At 53.0% G+C, this 25,532-nt stretch overlaps 1 protein-coding gene across 6 annotated transcripts in view; it reads right to left on the minus strand.

The window, feature by feature from the left end:
* Nucleotides 1-25,532, minus strand: part of MPRIP (myosin phosphatase Rho interacting protein) — a 146,069-nt gene that overhangs the window by 50,711 nt on the left and 69,826 nt on the right. For all 6 annotated transcript variants that reach the window (XM_030827816.1, XM_030827817.1, XM_030827812.1 and 3 more), the window contains exons 4-5: nucleotides 8,203-8,354; nucleotides 3,354-3,438 (exon numbers count right to left, since the gene is read on the minus strand). In XM_030827816.1, the coding sequence (XP_030683676.1) occupies nucleotides 3,354-3,438; nucleotides 8,203-8,354 (237 nt within the window). The remainder of the gene's footprint in view (nucleotides 1-3,353; nucleotides 3,439-8,202; nucleotides 8,355-25,532) is intronic.

Consider the following 25,532-nt stretch of genomic DNA (forward strand, 5'->3'; position numbering starts at 1 on the left):
TCTCTCGCAGAAGACAACAGCATGATATACAAGTGCCCACTTCCCACTCCCATCCTGATGGCCAAGCCTCATTTTTAGAAACCCACCTTAGTCCCTCTTTGGCTTGGGCCCTTGGAGAGGATTGCAGATGACACAGGTTCTTTATATGCATGTGTGCGCGCACACTTGCAGATGCAGCATCACCACCAGACTATTTATCAATAGCCTGGCTGGGATCCATACATCCAGTCTCACCCACCCACCTCTCAAGGGAGGCCGCAGGGGCTGAGAGAAGAGGCAGCAGGCCCACGTGAACACAGCCAGTGAGGTGCAGCATGGGGGTCTGAGTGTTTCCACCATGTGCTCCAGAAGCAGGAAGGCCATGAGGTGGTGGGGCACTGCCTTGGGTGGGGCTCTGGGTCCAAAGCTGTTGGCACTTTTGCAAGGATTCCAGGCCTCACGGACAGGATAAAGGCAGGGAGGCTCTTCCCACGGATCCAGGACGCACACCTGACCACCTACTCAGCTTAGGGCTGCCAGCAGACAGACTCCCAGGCTGACGGCTCCCCTCAGAAGAAGCCAGCTTCTCGGAAGCAAACAGTGAAGGTTTCTCCCGACAAGTTTCCCAAGGGCTCCAATGACCCAAGGGGATACCGCCCCAGGACCACCTGTCCCTGCACCAAGCACAGCATCCTGGGCTGCTTACCCATGGGAAACCAGCAGCTGTGCTGGATGCAGAACCACCCTAACTGCCCACCCCAGCAGCAGCACTTCCCCAAAGCACAAGTTGCTCTAGAGCCTTGCTTGCCAAGCAGGGCCTCTCTCTGCAGGGGTTTCAGAAGGCTCCCCACTTCCCTAGCAGGAACACGGAGCATGGCAACCAATGGGAAGGAAGAATTCTAACTTGGAGTGGGGGTGACAGTAGACACCCCAGTAAAAAACAGGATTCTTAAGGAAGGAGACACACATGTGGGCCCGGTGGTGCTGGCTGGGCTCACACTGAACTCAGAAGAAAGCCGGAGAAAAGCAGAAGAACCTGGGGGGCTGGGAGATGGAGGAGCGGGCCTCCCTCAGCTCCACCAGAGGAGTGGAGACCCGGGGCCTGCACACCTGGCTGGAAACACAGCTCTGGGCTTCCCATCTGTCTCCATCCTTCTGCCCTTCACATCTACATGGGTCATTGTTTCCTTCTGCTCCAGGCTTTTTCCTTTATTGCCTGGAGCCCATGCCTCTCAGGCCACAGGCTTCAGAAACTCTGGTCAGGGCCAAGCCCTTCTCCTCTCCCAGCCCTAGACTCTATTGAGACTCCCGCCCTCAGCTGAAAGGCTGTCTGCTGCTCCTGCAGTGCGATCCTTGGCCCCAACTTCTGGAAGCAGAATCTTCCAGAAGGTCCCATCTGAGTTCCTTAAGGGGAGAAGCTGATTCTTACTGGGCACAACAGGCAGCCAACGCTTCAAGCTCTCCACTGGTTCAATCTGAAACTCTCCTGGGCCAACACTGGGCCATGGAGAAAGAAGTGTAGGGTCTTGGGTTCTCGCCTCTCCAGGTGCTCTGAAGGTGTGAGGTTTACCCCCAGCCCCACCCTAGGCCATGAGAATGCCTTTAGCATCAGGCTGCATGCAGAGGGGAGGCCTGCCCAAAGATCCCATCTCAACCATGGTCCCTGTTGCTCCTCTGCAGTGCCCCCACATCACCCCACAAGACTGACTTGACAAAGAGATGGCCTCTGATTAAAATTCAAAGCTTCTGGAAACAAGCAGCCTCAAATGGGATGCTCTCGGGACCAAAGGGTAGAAAGGAGAGACCCCGCAAGGTTGTCTTAGGATGGGGCTGAGTGCAGAAGGCTAGGAACCCTGTGCTCCAGACTCTAAGAGACCCTCAGTGAAGTGGGTAACCTACCCACCCTGGGACCATGTGGCTCCTTCTACCAACAAAAAAGTTGAAGCTTGGTCATGGGTAGCTGTTTTGGGGAGGTGGGTGTCATGAGGGAGGGAGAGCAAGCAAGTTCCCTGGACTGGGCTGAGAGCGGCTTCTGCACTTGGAATTACCTTATTAGAGGCAGGAGCTCTGCTTCTGCACTGTTTCCAAGGCATCACCATGGAAACGCAGTGTAACCCTAAATGCTGTTATTCTGCCTGTGATTTTTTTGTTTCTCTCAAACTGGGAAGCTTTGGGGGATTTACGTATTAACTGCTGTTGCCCAGCAGGAAGCTCCATTTTCAGTCCCAGGAACTCTGTATTTTTCGCCGACTTCTTGCTGGCGACATCTCCTTTCCAGCGCATGTTGGCTTGGGTGTCCCCCACCTGCCTCCCTGACTCCAGGATGGAGGGTGGATGACCATGGGCTGAGAGTGGCCCAGGCTGACTCCAGCAGCAGGAGGGCCAATACAGCAGCCCAGGGCAGGTATATCCAAGAGCAGCCCAAGGGGCTGAGGAGAGAAAGGGACCCAGGCCAGCGCATGCCCCCTGACCTCTGTAGCCCGTGGGCTGGCTCTCTTCACTTCTGTGGGCCTCTGGCCTTGTGATACCCGAGGGACCCCCATCCCCACCCTGCTCCCTCTCGGGGTGACTATGAGGCTCAGGACAAGGCAAAGCACTTGGGAACAGTAGCGTATGGTACAGAGGGAAAGGAATTACATTTACTGAGAACCTATAATAGGTCCAAAACTTCCTTTCATGCTCACAACAATCTTGGCGATTAGGCAGCAACAGGCCTGCTTTGCAAGTTGATTAACTGAGGCTCAAAAAAGGTTACCTCATTCCCCCATGGCCCCAGGAACATGGGGAGTGTGGTAAGGCGCTGTAGGACCCTTCTATGCCCTGAGCCTTGCACACTGGCCAGGGAGGGAAGGAGGATCATGGCCTGTGGGGAAGGACTGGGCCTTGAGGGACCACCCCAGTCAGCCACACCCTGCTCAGGTCACATGGGAGTTGCAGCAAGGGCCCCTGTGAGCTCCTTATGGGCCATACCACTCCAGGACTCTCCTCCCCATCCTACTGCATCCAGCTGCCTGCAGGGCCATCTGTGGGCGCAGAGTCCTTTTGACTGTGGCTGCAGGCTGCCTGTGCTGCCCCTCCCCAACTGCCAGCAGGAAAGCGACGGGAGGGGTCACAGCTGTGTACTGCTAGCTGGCTGGAAACTTCCCTTGGGCAGCCCCAGAGCACACTAGCAGGCCACCCTGTCCCTGTTGTGGTTCCCCTGTGGCTCAGTGAGGATCTTGCAGATTGTAGCCCACTGCAAGGATGTGCAGAGTTGGTGACTGCCTCAGCCCTGGCCTGACTGTGTCCTCACCCTCTAACCTCCAGGGAGCCCTCACTTCTTCCCAAGCCCTGGCTCCACTGAGGGGATGCCACCTGGCAAACCCACTGCCTACCTGTGGTGTGGGGGGCTCCACTTTCCGTTTCTTCTTCTGATTCTGCTTGTTGGTCCGGGGATAGACCATGAGCATCTCCAGCCACCTGGGAAGAGAAAAGGAAACAAGTACCAGGTAAGACCCTGGCGCTCGGGGACTAGGAGCCCCGGTCCTTGCCAGGTGGTCCAGGAGGAGAGCAGGGCATTGTCCCCAGCGACAGACTGCTATGCTGGGGCCAGACGTGCCACAGAGCAAGCCTGGACGATGACCCTGCCACACCCACAGCAGGCTCAGGACACGACACAGACTCCATGCTGGCAGAGAGGCCCGGCCTGGCCATGGCCTCAGAGCACAGGACGTGTAACTTCCATTACTGACCCTGTCTCCAGGGCTTGGAATTGCCCTAACACTGCTCTCCCAGAGTGGGCTTGGTGAGAGCACAGACGAGCTGTGCCCATTTAGGGCTACAGAGGCAGGTGCTGGCCCTGAGGCGAAAATCTAGGACCTGTGCTGGTCAAGTTCCCACAATGGGTCCTCTTGAGGGACTGGGGTGTGGGGGGTTGCTGAACTCCCACAGTCCCCGCAGAGGGAGGGTGCTGGGCACCCTGGCTTTGAGGAAGGCTGGGCAGAGCTGCCCGGGGACCCCATCAGGGCTTGTGTGTGGGAAGTTCACTCTTGATAGACACCAGGGGTGCAGCAAGGGAGCACAGCAAGAGCAGGCGCTGCCAGCAGGAGGACTCTGGATCTGGCTCTGTCACCATCCCACCACAATCTTGGGTGGCTCTTGGCCCCTTAGGAGCTTCAATCTTCTCATTTCTGAAATCAGGAGCTAGATCAGATCATGGCACAACTACTTCCACCATACAGAATTTTACAACAGACAAAGGAACAGCAGTTGCCTTGCCAGAGCTGCCTGCCAGTCCTGTGGGGGCTGGAGGACGGGGGTGGGAGGAGCAGAGGGCAGTGTAGGTCCTGCTTCTGAAGCCCCAGCTCCAGCCCTGGGCCTGGTGGTGCAAGGGCAGCCCTAGTGTCCTCTCCAGAGTGGAAGGAGCCTCAGAAGACACTGCTCCAGGTCTTCTTTCAGCACCAAGGTCCACGCTGGGCCTGCTGGCAGCCTGGGCCCAGGGTTGGGGATGGGAGGGTCTGTACTGCTGCACCCTGCTAGAGATCACACGGGTGCAGCACCCAGCAGCACACTGAGCCTGGGGCAGGAGAAGGGCTCGAGTCTTCTGTGCCCAGAGGAATTTCTTTAATTTGAGGTGGAGAGGAGAGGAGAGGAGGGGAGGGGGAAAAGGGATAGAGGAGGGAAGAGAGGAAGAGGATGGGGAGGAGGGAGGGGAGGAGAAAAGGAAGAGAGGGAATGAGAAAATGAAGAAAGGAGAGAAGGAGGGACAAACAGACAAAGGAAGGGTCAGTCACAGTCACTGGCTTCTGAGACAGCCTCAGGATGGGTGTGCTGTTGACAGCTGGTGGCGGCAGAGGCCAGGCTTAATGCACGGAACCACAGCAACAGAGCTGAGGGGCCACCCTCAGCCCAGCTCAGCCCACAGCCAGTGATGCTCGATTTGCTGAGAGAATGAAGAAACACCTGCAATGCCAGAGACCCAAGCCACAGGTTCTGTGGGTCATTCCTCCATGGCCCCAAAACAAGAAAGGAGGCTGTGACTATCTGCAAAGCCAGCAGACAGGCAGGCCTTCTGAGGGTCCTGAGCCCCTCTCCTCCCTGGTCACACTTCTCATCAAGGCTGGCTGGGAGGAGAGGTCCCAGGAGAGGGCCTCGCTCATACAACCCGGGATGTTCACAAGCCATATGGGATTAAAGAGGTTTGCCCTTCCAGTCTGCCATGGCAGCTGCCACTTCTTCTGACCACTCTGAGGGACTGTGCCTGCAGAAGGCTGCACTTAAAACTTCACCGAGGTGTGGGGCACGCTGGAGGTGCAGAATCCTGCCAGGTACCCCAGGTCCCTGCAGACTGGCTCAGGTTCCATCAGTCAGCAATGACTAATGGCCTTGCAGGATGGAACCTGGAGGGGAGGGGAGAAGGCTGCACCGCAGGTGCTCTGCTGACTACGTGGAGCTGCTGAGCTCTCCTGGGCTGGCTCCAGCAAGCCTGGGACTCGGGAGGAGTCAGGACAGCAGGTGTCCCATGTGGCCTCAGTCCCATTATACATCTTAATCTCTGTTCAGACTGGAGTCTGTGGCTGGAGTCGCAGAGATGCAGGGTCCAGGAACAGATGATGGAATGTGTCCTCTGCACTTGGATTTCTCAAGGAAGCCCAATAGGAAGCATCTAACATCATCCAGATGTGTTATAAATGTTAACAAAACAAACCCCAAGAAGAGAGGAGACGGGTGAATGTGAATATGGGACTGGTAGGTGCTGGGGCTCCCCAGATGGGGACAGCAGAGCCCGGATGAGTGAGAATGGGGGAGTGGGTAAGGTTAAAAGGCAGGGCAGGGAGAAGAGAAGCCCAGACTTCACTCAGCTGAGAGCACAGAAGAGCTCCCTTGCCAACTCCTACCCAAACCCACCTTGTCTAAAAGAGCTATATAAAGTGTGGCCCAGAATCCTGGAAGTGGGAACTGGAAAGAGCTGCCAACTTCCTCTACCCAGGCCCAGGAGAGACCCGGCAGCCCATGCAGCTGTCAGAGCTATGCAGAGAAGACCTGGGAAGAAGACTGGGTGGGACTGTCCCCAACCCACCCTGCTCCCAGCTGCCTGGTGGAAGTGTCTGCACCTCCTTAGGGACCAGCTTTGATGTGATCAGAGAGCTCAGATCCACAGTGGCGCTCCAGAGCCCAGGGATGGGTTACTGGGAAGAGGAGTTATAATGGGCAACAGAGGGAAGCAAGAGAGGGAGCAGAGGAAGGGGGCTGTCAGCAAGGGCAGGAGACAGAGGAATGGGAGAAGGAGGCAAAAGCACTTGTCCCCAGGGTGCACAGGCCACGCCTGACTTCCTCACGCAGCTGAGCAGCCCAGCTTGTGGGAAGGTGAGGGCGGATCACGAGGTTATACCACGTGAGAACCTGCCTGTTGGACACGAACTAACGTGGCCCACAACCAGGGCGAGGGGAAGGGGAGGAGCCTCAGGCAGCTTATCCTGGCTTTGGATATGCCACTGAGCCACCACACACGTGGGGCCCAGATGGCATGTGCACCCGGTACCTTGGTCCATTAACGATCTTGTCTACCCAAGCTGCATGGGTATGGCAAGCCTGAACATGCAACACAAGAGAGCAGAGAAGTGACCCAGGAGAGGGGCTTGGGATGGAGTGAGGACCTCTGGCAGGACTTAGGCTGCCTGCTGGAGGCAGTCCAAATACTAAACATCACCCTCTCCTAATACCACATGGTACAACACATACCTCTCTGTGCTGGTCCTAGAACCAACCCTGCTCCAGACCCTCCTCAGCTTGCCCTGGAGACCCAGGACTCCCATCTATCCAACCTGTTACCCACACCCTCCCTGGGACGCAGCTCCTGTGGAAAGGGTGAGGGTTTCCTAGGGAAGCCACCTGGGCAGAGGAAGCCTCGGCTGTGTCCTGCCCAGCCAACAGCAGCAACAGGTGTGAGCCAGAAAGTGCAGAAGGTGCCCTTGGCCAGGCTCTCGTCTCCAGGCCCTGGGTCTCCTCGACTATACCATGAGGGTTCTTCAGAAGCCCTTGACATTCTTGATCATATGGTTCTGGATTAAGATTGGGGGAGACACAAGTGCTCCTCCAGCTCGGCTCCAGGTGCTCAGAAATGCAAACCTGCCTCTCTCCAGGGGAGGACTCTAGGGGAGAACACACCCCCGCAGAGAGTGCCCCCGGGGCCCAGCACTGGCTCCTGGACACCTTGCCATGTGGCCCTGGACCTCCAGCCGTGCTCACTCACCAGGCTTGGCAAGGCTGCAGCTGAGAGGCTAAAGCAAAGCTGGTGCTCCGAGTCATCTGTGTGTTCAAACTCAAGGGCTTCGTATTCCTGATTGCCTCTACTCTGTACTGCTACAGTCAGCCTGGCCCAGCAAGCCCCAGGTTTACTTTCTCCCAGAGATTCTTAAGACTCATGTGCCTCCTTCTCAGCCTTAAGCAAGACAGGGATTCTCGGAGATCCAGTTTGTGAGCTCCTGTCAGGCCCAATGAGCCTGTTCACCTGCACGGACCATGTACGGCTTTTCACCAAGGCCCAGGCCATGCGGGTAGCAGAGTCTCCTGCTAGACTGGGAGCTCTGGGAAGGCAGATGCTGCCCTGGGCTCAGCACTGCACTCAGGCCCCTGGACTGTGGGCTCTCTCAGCCTGAGCCAGTCCGCCACTCTCAGGGGACCTGGGTGAGCGAGAGACTTACCCATTCTCTCCACTCACAGAAACCAATCTGTGCAGTGGCAGCAGAGTGGCCCGGGTGTGAGGTGCTGGGGATGTGACTGAGACACCTCCCACCCCCACTACCACTGACGGAGACACACATGGACACAGCAGATAACCTGGTGCTTTCATAGGTGGTGGAGCCCAGCACCAGCGCTGGAAGGAGGAGCAGCCACCCGAGACTGGGGGAGGGTGTGCCCAGGTCATGTGCTTCAGGGACTGATCCTCTTTCAGGTGGAGGGGCAGGTGAGTTGGGGGTGTGGTGAGTGCAAAGGTGGGGAGGCCCGAGGAGGGTAAGGTGGCCAGAGCAAAGAGGGGCCCCCAGAGGCTGCAGGTGGAATGGTGGATGTCCTGATTTCTGCTGTGCTCAGCACATGGCAGTGGTGAGAACAGAGACAGAGCCCAGGAATAGAGGCACACGGGGAAGCAGACAACATCAACACTGCCACAGGGGCAGGCGGCCCATTTGGTGTTGGCCCGGTGGCAGGTGGTGGCGCCTTGTTCCACAGTGCCAGCATACTCACCCGCTGACGATCTCCTTGGTCTCCGCCCGGATAAAATGCTCCTTCTCAGGCGTCAGAATACACAGGGAGAACTTCTGGCCTGTGCGGCCCTCCCCATCCACCACGTCTGTGCACTGGTTCATGTTGATGGTGCCCTGAGGCAGGGTCGTGGGCTGCAAGAAGGCGGCAGAGAGTCACCCAGAGGCCAGCCAATGGGGCCACAGACGTCCCACAGCCCCAGGCCATTCCTGACCCTCCCAGCCTGTGGGGCCTCTAGGAGTGCTCTCCCTCACTCCAGCCCCAGCTCCTCTTTCTTTGTGCCCATCCCAGGGAGGACGGGGACAGGCCTGGCCTTCTCCAGAGGACACCCAGCTAAACATCCCTCCTACGTGGATAGCGACATCCCACTTGCACTGGAGGGGATATGCAGGGGAGGACAGGATGGGGACAGCTGCGGTGACAGGGGCAGCCGAGATCCTGGTCTCAGAAGGGCTGCTGATCCCACAGAGAAGCAAGAAAAAGCTCCAGAGGAGGCAGTTTCAAAATAGCAGGGTTATTTTTAGAGGCAAGGAGGGGGCCAGAGAGAAGCCACATCCTTGAGAGCAGGCTGTGGGGTGGATGCACTGTGTCTTCTTCAGAGGCAGCCAAGGAGCACGCCTGGCAGCCTGGCCCACGGCACCTTCCAAGGGCCAGAGCAGAGCCCAGCAAACACTGCCACGCCAGCTCTGGCATGGCAAACAGCAACTTTTTTTCTTACAGCAAAAGCTGTTACACACTGAAATTAGGGACAGAAAACCAAAAGCAGGAAAGGAAGCCTTTAAGAAATCCCTACTGAGGCAAAGGGCTGGGCAAGAGGACCTTTATGGAGATGACTTGTTTAGCCCTGTACCCTCTGGCCTCTTTCTTACTCTCCCAACCTAAGGATGCTTTGGGAGGGCAGATGGGTTGCCATGGTTACCACCACACCAGGGGTGCCCCTGTCCTTAACACACTCCGCACTGACTCCACCCCACTAATGGACAGCTGCTGGCTTCTCCACTGAGCACCCCCAACAGCCCACCATTTCCTTGTTCTCATCTTGAAGAAGCAGAAGATGCTTCCGATCCATCTGAGGGGTGGCCTGCAGTTGGGATGCCTTCCACCCAGAGGTCTAGAAGGTTCCTACCACCATCCAGCCTCAAGCTCCTTGCTGACAGTCAATGGGGGCTTGGTCTGAAGAGCAGGATGCTGGGTCTGGTGCCCACGCTGAGCTCAGACCAACCACTCTCCACACCCCCGACCTTCTTCCTTTCAGACACAGGTTAGGTGCAACCTCCTCGTCCCTCCACCTCAAGCTCCTGTGATCTTCCTGTTACTTCCTCTGACCTACTTGCCACCTCTTTCTACACCCCTTGATGCCTGCCTGCAGGAGTCAGACCCGAGGGCTGCTGGCTTTGCAGAGCCCTTGCCTACATGGCTGCTGGCTCTTTTCTCCATGGTTAAATGTCCAGGTCCAAGAGGCCTTTCCTTGTGGGGTCTCTGGACTCAGCCATCCCCCGTGGGTCCAGCTCAGAATGGAGCTGGCACAGCAGGTGGGATGGAGGCTGGGCTCACAGGGAAGCCTCCTTCAGTGGCTTCACCCTTTCAGCATACACCATTGGCATCCTGCCTCAGCACTGACCCTGGGGGGACACGAGGAGGAGCCACATTCAAGCCCAGCTCAGTGCTCTCCATCAGTGGAGTGGCCTGCGGGTGTCTCTTCCAGACACTCTTGGAGGGTCCTTGAGAAGGAGCTAGGAAGGGGAGATGGGTGGGGATGCTCTGCAACCAAGCAGTGGGTGTTTCTTGAGAAGGAGAGGGTAGAGGAGGCAGCCTCAGACCCCATCTTTATGTTAGTCCAGGAAGCCTGGATCCAAGCCCCTGCCACCTTCTGGTCGGGGAGGCCCACACTGAGTGCTGAGGCCACAGCCACAGGACAGGTGGGCCTTCCTGCCCAAGGTGGGGGTCCTGGCTTTCCCAATCTCCTCTCTCCAGCTCCAGCCCCTTTATTCTATTTGACAGAAATTCTCATCCTGGGCATCCTGGCATGGTGCAGGTGCCTGTCTGAACCCTCTGGGCAAATGAAGGGTTGCTCTGACTTCCCTCTTGAGCCCAACACCCCCATGCAAAAGCGCACCCCACCTCCACCTCCCTAGACAAGGCATCTTGTCTCTCTGAGGTCGACTCTCTTGTTTGCTGAGGAAACTCCATGGACCACAGTGAGGACTGGATGACATGAAATGGTAAAGTGGCCAGTGCACTTGTTACCGGAGTGTCAGAAGCCATCCTGGAGGAACCACTGTGGAGGCAGAGGGGCTTTCCTAAGGTGGCCCTTCCTCTCTGGTCTTTGACTCCCACCCTGGTCCTTGGGACCGTGGTCTCAAAATGCTGACAGTGCAGGCCCTGGATGAGCTGTGTATCCATACCATGGTGCCAGTCTATTATGAGTGCACATGCGTGTGCACACACACACATAGAGACATATGTTAGATGGAATATATCAACAGAAATTCCAAAGTTTTCTTCTCAAGGGATCATCCACTGGCCCCCTGGAGGCACAGGCCCCATTTTGAGGCCACTGTTCCAGGGTTCAGTGTCACCAAATTGCTCACTGTCCCTGAAGCCCACTCTTCCCTCTTACACAGTAATTGTTTGGGCACTTGGCCCCCAGCCGAACAAAGCCCCTGCTCTGCCACTGAACGTGGTTGTGTCTCAGCCTCACCAACTGAGTATGAAACAATGCCTTCCACCTCTCCACCTCTCTGGGCCTCAGTTTCCTCATGTGCAAAGTGAGGGTTCTACTTCCTTCCAAAAAGGATTTCAGAAGCATTAATAAAAGGCAAAAACATACCAAGCTGTGCCAGGACTGAAGGAAATTAGCATGTATTAACTACCTGTGTGTCAAGATTTCACAGTTACACTCCTTTTTATGCCCTCTTCAATATTACTTACTGTGAGGCAGGCATCACCTAACCCTATCACACACAGAGAAAGGAGAGCAAATGGGGGTAAATAACAGTTATCAAAGAAGGGAAAATTTTAACTCCAGAGCCCAATCTATTTCCATGGAGGAGGGAAAAAAAACTTCCTGCTCTTAATCAGATGATCTCATTTTTATTTAATCCTGGTATTAACTTTTCGTTTTCTTTTTCTTTCTTTTTATTCTGAGATGGAGTCTCGCTCTGTTGCCCAGGCTGGAGTGCAGTGGTGTGATCTCAGCTCACTGCAACCTCCATCCCCCGGGTTCAGGCGATTCTCCTGCCTCAGCCTCCCAAGTAGCTGGGACTACAGGTGCATGCTACCACACCCAGCTAATTTTTGTATTTTTAGTATTGTATTTTTGTATTTTATAGTAGTTTTTGTATTTTTAGTAGAGACGGGGTTTCACCATGTTGGCCAGGCTGGTCTCGAACTCCTGACGTCAACTGATCTGCCTGCTTCAGCCTCCCACAGTGCTGGCATTACAGGCGTGAAGCCACCGCCCCGGCCTAACTTTTCTTTTTAACAACAGCTTTATTGAGATATAATTTACAATCAATTTACCTAAAGTGTACAGTTCAATGGCTTTTAGCATCATGTTCACAGAGCTGTTCAGCAATCAAGTGCAGAACATTTCCATCACCCCCTGAAAAGCCTTGGAGCATTCGCAGTCACTTCCCTTTGACACCTGCCCCCACCTCAACAACTGCTAACCTGCTTCCTGCCTCTGTGGATGCATCTCTTCTGGATACTTTGCATAAATGGAAAAATTTGGCTTCCATTTAGCATATTTTCAAGGATTTAGCATATTTTCAAGGTTCCTCCGCATTGCAGCATGTGTCAGTCTTTCAATCCTTTTTACAGCTGAATAACGTTCCATTGTGTGGCTACACCGCATTTTGTTTATCCATTCATCTGTTGATGGACGTTTGGACTGTTTCCATTTTTTGGCTACTGTGTATAGTGCTGCTATGCACATTCCTGTACAGTGTTCCTGTGCTCTCATTTCTCTTGGGTGTGTACCTAGGAGCAGAAGTGCTGGGTCATATGGAAACTATATGTTTGACTCTGAGGAGCTGCCAGACTATTTCCCAAAGTGGCTGTGCCATCTCACATTCCCACTAGCACTGCATGAGGGTTTGGGACTAACTTTTTAAATTGTATTTATGTACTGCTTCTAACCAGCACTCTTGGAAGACAGGTCCAGGTACGTACTGAGGACCTGCTATAAAATAGCTCCCTTTGGCCGGGCGCAGTGGCTCATGCCTGTAATCCCAGCACTTTGGGAGGCTGAGATGGGCGGATCACGAGGTCAGGAGATCGAGACCATCCTGGCTAACACGGTGAAACCCCGTCTCTACTAAAAATACAAAAAATTAGCCGGGCGTGGTGGCGGGTACCTGTAGTCCCAGCTACTCGGGAGGCTGAGGCAGAAGAATGGCGTGAACCCGGGAGGCGGAGCTTGCAGTGAGCCGAGATTGTGCCACTGCACTCCAGCCTGGGCGACAGAGTGAGATTCCATCTCAAACAACAACAACAACAACAACAACAAAATAAAAACAAAAAATAGCTCCCTTCGATTGTGGAGAGAAAGGAACACTTATACACTGTTGGTGGGAGTGTAAATTAGTTCAGCCATTGTGGAAGACAGTGTGGCAATTCCTCAAAGACCTAAAGATAGAAATACCATTTGATCCAGCAATCTCATTACTAGGTATATACCCAAAGGAATATAAGTCATTCTATTATAAAGACACATGCATATGTATGTTCACTGTAGCACTATTCACAATAGCAAAGACACGGAATCAACCTAAATGCCCATCAATGATATAGACCAGAGAAAGAAAATGTGATATATACACACCATGGAATACTATGTAGCCATAAAAAAGAATGAGATAATATCCTTTGCAGGGACATGGATGGAGCTGGAGACCACTATCTTTAGCAAACGAACACAGGAACAGAAAACCACATAGCACATGCTCTCACTTGTAAGTGGGAGCTAAATGATGAGAACACATAGACACATGGAGGGAAACAACACACACTGGGGCCTTTCAGAGGGGGGAGGGTGGGAAGAGGGAGAAGATCAGGAAAAGTAACTAATGGGTATTAGGCTTAATATCTGAGTGATGAAATAATCTGTACAACAAACTTCCATGACACAAGTTTACTTATGTGACAAACCTGCACTTGCACCCCTGAACTTAAAAAAGAAAAATAAAAAGAAAATAGCTCCCTCCAAGTCTCAGTAGCGCAGTGTTCCCCCTTCCTCGCTACCGATGGTGGAAGCAGCAACGACAGCATCAGCACAGGCGCAGGGCACAATGCTGCTCATGTTTGCACCCATGCCCTTGAATACCAGGCACTGCTGCAAACTCTTCCCCGGCATACTCTCACTGAACATTCCGAACACACTATGAGGCAGGCACTACTGTCACTCCCATCCCGCAGACGAGGAAGCAGACCGCTAAGAAGCTAATGTAGTCATACACCGCACAACGGTGTTAGTCAACAGCGCCCTCTATGTTTTGCTAGGTTTGGATACATCAATACTTGCCACTGTGTTATAACTGCTTGCGATATTACAGTACATGCTGTACAGGTTTATGGCTTCGGAGCAATAGGCTCTACCACAAAGCCTAGGTGTGCAGTAAGCTGTACTGTCTAACTTTGTGTAAGTACACTCTAGGATATTTACACAAGGACCAAACTGCCTAAGGATGCATTTCTCAGGATGTGTGCCTGTCATTAAACAACACAGGACTGTAATTTAGATTTAAGGTCACAATGCTAGGCAGTAGCCATGCCAGGATTCAGAGCCAGGCACTCTGGTTCCAGAGCTGGTCCCCCTGCTGCTCTGCACTCAGCAGCATTTCCAGACTGGAACAGACTCAACCAATGGCTCCAGGGAGCCCCTCGGCCAGCACCTCTCCCCTCCCCTGCCTCTGCCTAGGGGGCAGGACACAACCATCTGCGTCTGGGTAGGCCTGAATCTTGTGCTGCAAGAGTAAGGGCAAATATCTAGGCTGTAACCCAAATCCAGCCAGAAGGAACGCCTCAGCTCTAACGCTGTCAGCAAAGCAACTCTGATGAGCTCCCTGCCCTAATTCTATACCTCCAGAGGTCAGGAATCCAGGTTTCCTAGGAGGCTGAGCTTCACCTAGTTTTGCTTGATTCATTTTCCAAAAAAGAGACGGCCCTCTGTAGGCCATCGACTCTGCTATGTCACCAAGTTATGGGTTCAGCCCCCCACATAGCCCTCCAGCTATCTGGAGCCTCTGGTCCTCTTCTGGGCTCCACCTTACCCAAGCAAAGAGGGCAGAGTTGCTACAGGCTGCAGATTGTTTAGGCAGGAGGACACAGGACTAAGGCTTCTCTCCAAAGAGATGAGCACACCCTGCTCCTCCTGCCTGTCCTCTGTCCACAGGCCAACGGGAGGCTGGAAGCTCTGTGCACTGCAGCCAGGGGATCTTGTGAGAGGCCCGAGCGACCTTCCTGGTTAGGATAATATTGCTATAGCAGCCTCTCCAACTGGGGACTCTCCGCCACACCCCTGGCCCAAGCAGGAGCACTTTTGGGAAAACCGGCCTTTGTTTCTTGTTGACCCCATGAGTGTGGGAAGGCAAGCTTCTAAAAGCCAGAGGGAAACAAGAGGAAAGTAAGCAGAAATACGGTGAGGGGCTGTTTGGCGTTATCATCAGGAGGCCCTTCCTTCCAGGCAGCTGCTGTTACAGAACCAGTCGCATGTGAGACCTGGGTGGGAGTCTTCCCTTTATCCCCTAATCCCTCACTCAGACCGGAAAACAGAGACCCAAGAAACAAAGGCTTTCCCCTAGGGCAAAGAATTACTCCCAAAATCTCAAGGTCAGAAAGGGGATTTCAAGGTGAAACCTGACTTCCCCCCACACCTGAGGTCCTGAGACAGCATGTTTCACAAACTCATCCAACCAAGACCCACAAGGAACACCACATTCACACCATGATGAGCACACACACAAGTGCACACATGCACATGAAATGGAAAACGGTCAGTATTTCTACCATGTGCACTGTATTTATTATTTTTTCATACGCACTGTGACCCACTTAAGGAGTATGAAAAGCTTTGCCCGCAAACTTTGGGGCTGAGCGGTCGCCTTGCTCATCTGCACTCTGGCAGGGACAGTCGGCTCGGCACGTTCCAGGGAGGACACAGGAAACTGCCTTGCAGTAGAAGCAGGAAGTGTATCCACCACTTCCTGGGTGCTCACTGTAGCCAGGCCCTGAGTAGTTACAGGTACTGATGACAGCTTCAGGAGGCAGGTACATCATTGTTCTGACTTTCAAATGTACAAGCTGGGGCTCCAAATGGTTATGGGACGTGGTGCTCTGTGGGGCCACCCAGAACAAGTCTGGTCCTCTCTGACTGGCACCCTTGCCCCTCTCTCCTTGGCATCTTTCCTCCCTGGACTTAACAATTGTTTGCATAAGGTCATGCCTAAGTTTATCAGAGACACTGTAGGCAGGGCTAGCCAGCCTGGACCACGTGGAGACTTGCCCAGCATGGCCCCTGCCTTCAGCCTGGCCCTTCACTGAGCTATGGCCTGATCAGGCAGCACCCAGGCAGGAACACCAACTCCCTCCTCCCTTGGGTTGGTGGGCTGTGCTGCAGACATGGTCTGGCTGCTCGAGCCAGGTCTAAGGAGAGGCCCCTCCTTTCTTTGCAATTCAGGAGGTTGGCTCCAGAGTTTTCTCAGGAAGGAACACCCTTGGGGAGCACCAGCTGAGTTCCTAGGCGCCCCCGGAACCCACATCCTGGGAGGCACGACACAGGAGCAGGGCTCATGGGGGCTGTGTGGCTGGCTCAGGTCAAAGGTGGTCTCCCAGCTCTTCTTGCTGCAGCCAAACTGCTTCTAGGAGCCCAATCTAACAAATCACAAGCCCCTCTCTTTTGAGGAGGTGCTGGTGACTACCCCAAAGGCCATCAGGTGTAGAAAGGGCACTTAACTTTTGGCCCAAAGTCCCTCTGGGGCTGCTGACCTCCCCAGGGAGCAGCACTCTCCACAGACAGGTATCCCCAAAGCCCAAGCCCTCGAGGAAACTGGAAAGAGCCGCAGAAAATGGGTCATGATCCCATGCAGACCTAGAGTAAGCAAAGCCTCTGCCTGGCCTCTGTGCCACAACTCAGAGAAGTGTTAGGCCAACCACGCCTAGGGACTGACAATGGGCCATAGCAGGTACCCACCGGGCAGAACTCCCTTCCCTCTTCCCAGTCGTCACCGCCAGTCCTGGTGTATTCCACAGTCCTCATGGTTCAAAGGGCAGTTCCACAATCATCCTCCACACTATAGCCTCCTGGGGCTGCATGGAACAGCCCCTAGGCTGGGCTGAGCCTCATCCCAATGCCTGTCCTCAGGTGTCAGGTCTGATTCCAGGTCATATCACCTCCTTGGGAAGGGAGCCATGATTCTGCACTCTTCCCCACCCTTCAGGTGTCCCACATGAAACCTGCATGCTACAACCTGGCGGACCCCAGAGAGGGTCCTGCAACTCCAGAGGGACTTTGGGCCAAGAGTTGGATGCCCATTCTACACCTGATGGCTTTTGGGGTGGTCACCAGCACCTCCTCAAAAGAGAGGCTTGTGATTTGTTAGATCAGGCTCCTAGAAGCAGTTTGGCTGCAGCAAGAAGGGCCGGGAGACCACCCCATGACCTGGGCTAGCCACACAGCCCCCGTGAGACTCCCAGGACCCTGGGCAGCTTTGGCCAGGCAGGGCTACCTAGGCTAGACCTACAACACAGGCCAGGGAGACCAGCTCATGGGGCTTCCATCAGCCCAGGACAGGAGGGAGAGCTGGAGCCACAAACCACTGCTCTCCCAGCTGTTTCCCTCTGCAGAAGTTCTGAGATCTAAGGTAGACTCTGAGCAATCTGTTTCAGAGCTCTCTAGCCAAGAAGAGCCTACCCTTGGAGTCAAGTCCTAGCTCTGCACTCACTAGCTCTGTGATTCTGGGCAAGTTGCAAATTGTGAGCCTCAGTTTCCCTAATGTAAAATGGTAGTAAATATAGGCCTCATTTTGATTGTAAAATGGTGTAGCTATTGTGGAAAACTTTAGTAGTTCCTCAAAAAATTACAGACAGTTTCCATATGACCCAACAAGTTGATTACTGGATATATACCCAAAAGAATAGAAGACAGGTACTTGAACATGTACACAAATCATATCGTAGCAGCATAATTTGCGATAGCCAAAAGGTGGAAACAGCCCAAATGTCCATCAGTGGACAAATGGATAGACAAAATGCAATATTCATACAATGGAATATTATTTTATTCAGCCATAAAAAGAATGAAATCCTGACACATGCTCCAACATGAGCAAACCTGGGAAACATCACGCTAAGTGAATGAAGCCAGTCACAAAAGGACACACACGGTGTGATTCTATCTTGGTGAAATGTTCAGAAAAGGCCAACCTATAGAGAAAAAGCAGAGGAGAGGTTGCCAGGGGCTAGGGGAGGGGAATGAGAAGTGGCCTAATGTTTTGGCCTAGAGATTTCCCTTTGGGGTGATAATCTACCCCCTTCTGTCACAAGACTACAAACGATACTGCACAGCTGAAGCGGGACTCGGGCTCAGGCTCGGGATGGCACAACCGTGCCGCCTGCTGCTTCTTAGTGCACATCACCACTCTCTTACCAGGCAAGGGTGGTGGTCAGAAGATGATGGGTTCAACAACTTTCCCTGAATGCTTGGGAAGGAGGGAGGACAGTGTCGGGCATGTTCCGTCTTCTACCCTGGGGCACAGAGGCAGGGCTCAGTGGACTGAGGGAGCTCTGGGCATCATGGGCCATGGTCCCCTGCAAGGGGAGGGGGCACATCCTCTACTCAGAGACCATGGCCATCTACTTGTGCTAAGATGGCTGATGAGGGCTCTTGAAAACAATGGACCAAGCCGAAGGGTCAATCCAAAGGCAGCTGAGTACCGTGCAGATTCTTCCTGTGCCTCTCTGGCCCTTGCCTTGGGGCCTTGGGGAGCACCAGAGGCTGGTTTCCAAGGCCACATTCCAGGGCAGAGCAGGGTCTGCCCCTCTGCTGAGCCCCAGGCCAACAGTACCTGGCCCCAGATGCTACCTGCAGAACATTTCTGACCCCTTTCCCCAGCTGCAGATGCACGCGGGGCAGGCCCTTTCCCACTGCCCACCAATACAGACTGGGGACTGGCAGGACGGAGGCCTCAGACCTGTGATTCTGGGAGTTCCGTGGGAGGCCTGGTCAGATGCGGCCAGCTGGGAACACCTGGTACACAGTGAAGAGGCCGATGGGTTCTACCCTCCTAGGCACAGCAGCGCTGGGAGCCTCAGAATGGTTCAATAGGAACAGCCCCAGAACCATTCTTCATGAACACAGATCCGGCCAGGCCAACCCCCAACTCGACTGCTCCAACAGCTCCCAGCCCAAGCTCTGCTCCCTGCACCAATTGCCCCACCTCGCCTCCTGGACCTACTTGCTGGCCTGGGAGACCCACAGTTACCCGCTGCACAGAGCAGCCTCCTTTATCACTGTCCTGCCAGAGAGGCCTGCCTGGCACATCTCCCCTCCTGGATCATTGTCCTGTGCTCCCTGAAGGGAGCCCCTGTGCAGAGGCCATGGCCCACCCACAGGTCTGCCCAACTGCTCTGCATACTAAGCCGCAAGGTGCCTGATAAAACTCCTTGTATTTACTCTATACACCTAGGTCAGCACCTTCCAATATGTGCTTCAGTAAACATTTCTGAATGATGGAACAAGCCAACCCTGCTAGATTTATATTATAGATTTAATTATAATATAAATATTTGGTTTACTTATATGTGTAATAGATATGTTTTATTTATAAAATAGAAACCATCAATTTTACCAAAATCCCATATTCATTAAGGGTTAACAGGATGATATGTGTGCAAAGACCAGACAGTGGTAGGCTCTGCAGGGCATGAGGTGGAGAAGCTGTCTGGAAAGAGATGCAGGCCCCTGAGGAATGGCCTTTGCATGATCAGCACCTAGGCCACCAAGGCCATGGTGGTCTGAAGCCACCACCCCAGCCTTGGACCAAGGACTCTGCTGCAACCAGCAGACGGTAAAGTTGTGAGATGATGCTGCATGACTCTATTTACATGAAACATCCAGGACAGACCAATCAATAAAGACGGGAAGCAGGAGGGGAGGAATGGGGGTGGCAGCTACGGGATGCAGGGTTTGTTTGGGGGTTGATGAAAAATGCTCTGAAATTAGATTGTGTTGGTGGTTGTATAACCATGTGAATATCCTGAAAGACAATGACTTGTACATTTCAAACAAAACAAAACAGAACACTGCACAGATAACAGGGAGAAACCACAGGCTCAGCAGCAAGCAGGCCAGGCCTTTCAACAGGCCTTCATGGCTCCATCAGGAGAGAGAGCTCGCCTCCCTGCCAACCCAGGCCTGGAAGGCCCTCTACACCCCACCTCTCCCCTAACGTCTGGATGTGGAAACTCAGGCCCAGGCTTCCTAACTCCTAGCCCACCACAGCATGCCGCCTCCATCACAGAAGAAGCAGGAACCAAGCAGCCAGGGCCAAAATCCCGAGGCCCTACCTTTCCTTCCCTCTACTGGAATGTGACAGTGGGTGTCACCGCAGACGCAGAGCTACTGCTCCCATCCCAAGTAGGCCCTCTTCTAAGATTCGGCTCTGGCCCCAGAGACAGTGCATGCTTTCTGAGGCATTCGTGGATTAGCAGGAGGGGGCCTCCAAGATATGCAGCATCTGCTAATGCCAGCAGCAACAATGCAGTGTGGGCCTTGCCCCAGCCTTGGTGCTGCAGTGCGTGGGCTGGGCCTTCTGCTACAAGGGACTTTGTGGGATGCTGAGGAAATGACCCGTTCAGGGCTTTCCCAGAGGCGTAGTTAGAACCACGAAACTACTTTTTTTTTAACGGAGAAAATAAGAAAACAAGGACCCTTTTCACTTGCTGCCAAGACCAGGAAGTTCCTCTTCACACCTGCTGTGCCAGGCTGGCCTGCTGGCTCCGGCCGCTGCCTGGGTAGCAAGATACCAGGGCCCCCGCCAAATGGCCAAGGGCCCTCTGCCAGAGGAGCTTCCCTTGGGAGCCCTCACCCAGTTAAGGCCCACCTTCCTCCTAAAACTGGTCAGGGGGGTAGATGGGAAGAAGGTGGGAGAGGCATGGGAACTGGGGAAGAACAGTTTTTCATCCCCCTCACCCACCACAATGGTCAGCTAGCAGGATCCACCAACCAAGCGTGACACTACACCATATGCAGCAATGAACTTGAAATGGAGCAGATACCTCAATGCAAGAACAAAGGCTATAAAATGCACAGAAGACCAAGGAAAAAAGCCCCATACACTGGATTTAGCAACCATTTCTTGGATATGATGCCAAAAGCACAAGCAACAAAAGAAAAAGAAAAGATAAACTAGACTTCATCAAAATTAAAAACCTTTGTACATCTAAGGACACTACCAAGAGAGTGAAAACGCAACCTAGGGAAGGGAAGGGAATACTTGCAAATCATATATCTGATAAAGTATTAGTATCTAGAATAAACAGCTCCTAAAACTCAACAACAAAAAACAATTAAAAATAGACAAAGGATGTGAATATACATTTCTCCAAAGAAGATATACAAATGGCCAAGACACACATAAAAAGGTGCCTGACATCATTAGTCATTAGAAAATGAAAGTCACCTGGCACTTCAGAAGGCCAAAGCAGGAGGATCGCTTGGGGCCAGAAGTTTGAGACCAACCTGGGCAAGATAGTGAGACCTCATCTCTCAAAGTAAAAATTAAAAAATAAATAGCCAGATGTGGTGGTGTACTCTTATAGTCTCAGTTACTTGGGAGCAGGGAGGATCCCTTGAGCCCAGGAGATCGAGGTTGCAGTGAGCTGTGATGGCACCACTGCACTCCAGCCTGGGCAACAGAGTGAGACCCTGTCTCTTAAGAAAAAAAAAAAAGACAAAAAAAAAAAAAGAAAAGAAAATGCAAATCAAATCAGCCACAATGAGATGCTAGTTCACATTCACTAGGGTAGAGATAAGTTAAAAAACAGAAAACTGTCAGTGTTGGTGAGGTCATGGAGTAACTGGAACTGTGGTGCAGCCACTCTGGAAAGCAGTATGGAGCTTCTTCAAAAAACTAAACTGGACTTTATAGATTTGCTGTTTCATTCAGCAATTCCACTTGTAGGTATATACCGAGAGGAACTGAACGCAGGGACTCAAACAGATATTTGTACACCCACGTAGCATGGCAGCATTATTCACAATAGCCAATAGGCGGAAGTAACTCCAGTGTCCACCAATAGACAGATGAATAAACAAAATGTAGTATGTACATACACTGCCATATAACTCAGCCACAAAGGAATGAAATTCTGGTATGTGCTATACTACGGATGAATCTTGAAAACACTATGCTAAGTGCAACAAGCCAGTCACAAAAGGATAGATACTGTATGATTCCACTTACGTGAGGCACCCAAAGTACTCAAATTCATAGAGAGTAGAATGGTGGTTGCCAGGGTGAGAAGAGGTACAGGCAAATTTATTTTCAAAAATTCTGTACCTGAATACCCCAGCTACCTTTCTCTGGCATTTCTGTCCCTATCTTCATAGAAAACAGACCCTTTAGAGCTATACCACTAGTTACGGACTCAGCTGGGGAGGGCATGCAGGGATACCAATCAGTGGAAGAAGAGACTGCAGGACAGGGCCAGGAGCCGTCTGCAAGGGCAGCCTCAAGTTGCCACCCCCCAGGGCATGAAACAGTTCCAGCCCCAACCCTGGGGAGTCCCCAAGTGGACAGCTCCCAAAGCTCATGGGAGCTAGTGAGACCCCAAGTTCCATCCCAGCTGTCTGAGCTGGGAGGGTTGCTGGGAAACAGCCCAGGGCTGAGGACGCCTCACTGGCCTCCGGTGGCCAGGGAGAAAGGACAGAGTGAGTTGGCTGTCTCACCAGCAGAAATGCCTAGCCTCTCCCAAGGCCCTTGTGCCACTCAGTGGGGATGGAACGCAGTACATGCACAGCCTGAGGGCCGCCTCATCCTCCCTCCCTCCCCCTAAATGCCACCGGCTGTCCTGAAATGCCTTTGTCCAGTGGCACCAACCCACAGCCCAGTCGCAGCCCTGTCCTCAGGAGGCTGTCCTCCTCCCGCAGAGCTGGACTCCCCTTAAAGGGGCAGAGGGGAGGAGGCTGGGAGTAAGTGGCACTCAGTTCATGGGAGCGATGAACCATGCAGATGAGAGCCCTGAGTGAGCCCTGCAGGAGCAGAAGGCAGGAGCCAGGACTGTTCCATGTAGAGAGGATGGGGGCAGCTGGGGAGGGGCTGGGGCTGCGGGGCAGGGCCACCATCCTCCAAATCCTTTAACTCCATGGCATCTACTGGACATCAGGCTTGGGGTCACAGTGATGAGTAAGACATGGTGCCTGCCACAGACTTCATGATCTGGGGGAAAGAGAGGGCATACATGGCTGCTGTGAGATGAGCACTTGTGGGATGCAGGGGCAAGGAGGCCAGGTTTGGAGGATTCAGATGTCTTAAAGGCAGCTCCAGGCACAAGGCTCGAGACTTGTCCTGGGAGATCCCAACAGAGAGAGCTAGGCCCAAGAAGTGGGAGGGCAGAGACAGAGTTCAGCTGGAGATAAGAAAGCGCAGTCACCCAGCCCTTTCACACAGGCATGTTCTGTCCCGCAAGTGTGAGATGCATCACTGCCATCGCATACATAGGGACACCAGTTGGAAAAGTGCAGCAGCATGCCCAATGTGGACCACGCTGCCCACAGCACCCGCACACCTTGTAAATATTAATATTTACCCAACACTTGCTCTGTGCGGTGTCGACAACTGTCATGCAACAATGAACAGAACTGATGAAACCTGGCCTGGACGGTTGCCCTTCCAAGCAGTCAGGCAAGCTAAACAAATGCCAGGGTGGGTAGCATGCCACAATGTGGGGAAGGGCCTCAGTGAGAACCCAGCAGATACGGTGGGAAAGGCCTCCTGGGAACAGAGAGTGAGTGGGCAGTGCTATGGAAGGCGGCCCGCTTGAGGGAGACTGGGCACAGGTCTGACCAGACATCACACTCAGGAAGGTAGGAGACTGCCTGCTGTTGGCACCGCCCGTGACGGCCGAGTCAGTCTGCAGTTCCCACTTGATCCTGCTGCCTCGGTTTAACAGGCCGACCTACAACAACAGAACATGCGGTCCCAAGAGGGACGCCGGCTTCACTCTCCACAGCTGTTCCCCAGCATGGTCTCTCAAGGGCCACCCGTTGCCAGGTCTCCCTCCTCAGCAGAAGCAGAAAACAGAGACCCCCCTGGACACACAGGCCAGCAGGCAGGTGCCCAGGCTGCAGGGGAGATGGGAGAAAGCCCCTGGTGAGGCTCCCTGCTAAGCCCCCACTTCCTAGCTTTCCTCTCATGATCTGGGGCCCCAGTCCTGCCTCAGGACACCTGCTGGGGCCTTCACGGCCAGGGTGCTGGTCTTCCCTGTCCTTCAAGGTCAAGGCCACTGGCACCTCCTTTCCAGGTCCTTCTTAGCAGCCTGGCCTAGAGTGGCTTCCTCTCTCTTCGAGTCTCTATGGTACTTTTTTTTTTTTTTTTTGGTACTACTCCTTATGAAACAGGGCTCCCCTACAGACACTGTGCCTAGAGGTTTTTGTGTGTGTGTGTGTGTGTGTTTTAACTTTTTAAATAACCTTTTAATTTCAGAATAGATTTAGATTCACAGAAAAGATGACAAGAGAGTGTGAAGAGTTCTCCTACATCTCTCACCCAGTTTACCTTGTTATTAATACCTTACATCAGTGCAGTGCATTTGCTACGATGAATAAACCAATACTGACCTGTTATTAACTAAAGCTCACACCTCATTCAGCACAACTTGATTCAGGTGGCCTCAGCTTGCATCTACTGTCCTCATGCTGCTCCAAGATCCCACTCAGGACCCCACATCACATTAAGTGTCCTGTCCCCTGAGGCTCCTTTTGGCGTTTCTCAGACCTTCTGTGTTTTGGGTGACCTTGATGGTTCTGAGGAGTGCTGATCAGGTGTGTTGTAGACTGCACCTCAATTTGGGTTTGTCTGATGTTGTTCTCATGACTAGACTGTGGTTATGTGTTTAAGGGAGGACAACCATAGAGGTGATATCCCCTTCTCTTCCCATCCTTTCAAGGCTTCACGACTGATCACTGTTGATGATGACCTTAAATGCTTGGCTGGGGTTGTGCCTGTCAGTTTCTCTGCTGCAGAGCTGCTCCCTACCCCTGTGCTCTCTGGAAGGAAGTCACCACTCAACACGGAGTGGGGAGCTATGGCCATCTCCTTAAGTAAGGAGTAGCTGCATAAATTACCTGGAATTCTGCACAGGACATTTTGTTTCTTCTCTCCCATTTATTTCTTTACTAAATGATTTTCTTATGCCAATATGGACTTGTGGATTTTATACCTTGGATTATAATTTGTCTTAGTCTGTTTTGTGCCGCTATAAGGGAATACCTGAAGCTGGGTCATCTATAAAGAAAAAGGGGGTTATTTGGCTCACAATTCTGGATGGCTGGAAAGTTCAAGATTGGGGATCTCATCTGGGGAGGGCCTTGTGCTGCTCTACTCAGGGTGGAAGGCAAATGGGCGCTGGTGTGTGCAGAGATCACATGGTCAGAGAGAAGGGCAGGAGTGAGAAGGAAGCTGCCAGGCACTTTTTAACAACCAGGCCTCCAGGAAACTAACAGAGCAAGAACCCACTTGCTGCCCCCACCTAGGGCAGGGCACTGATCTACTCATGAGGGATCTGCCTTCACGACCCAAACGCCTCCCAACTAGGCCCCACCTCCAACACTGGGGTACACATTTCAACATGAGGTTTGGAGGGGACAAACATCCACACTACACCATAATCCAACATTACAGTATTTATTTTGTTGCTCAAAGTGTTCCAGCTTTGGCCACTGGGAGCTTTTCAGCCGGCTCCCATGTCCCCCTGACACACCCCCATCCACATGTGCACCTGTGCAGCCTCAAAGCACTCCCTGGCGCTGCAAGGTGCTTCACGTACCTTTAGGGTATATTTCCTGCCCCAGCCCTAGAATCGATCATTTCCTCCAGAAGCCCTGGTTTACTTTTATTGGAAACTGCCATTAAAAATCAAGATCTGGATGGCAGGTGTGCTCATTGCTTCGCGGGTCTCACAGCTTCTAGGCCCTCTCTGCTAACAGAACAAGGAAATAGAGGTGTATACAACCTGGGCATACCACATATCTATAAACACTTCTCTCTGTATCCTTATGTATCTTTATTAAAGTCTCTATCAACTAAACACAC

This window comes from Nomascus leucogenys, chromosome 14 (assembly GCF_006542625.1).
Source record: "Nomascus leucogenys isolate Asia chromosome 14, Asia_NLE_v1, whole genome shotgun sequence".
In the NCBI taxonomy this organism is placed as follows: Eukaryota; Metazoa; Chordata; class Mammalia; order Primates; family Hylobatidae; genus Nomascus; species Nomascus leucogenys.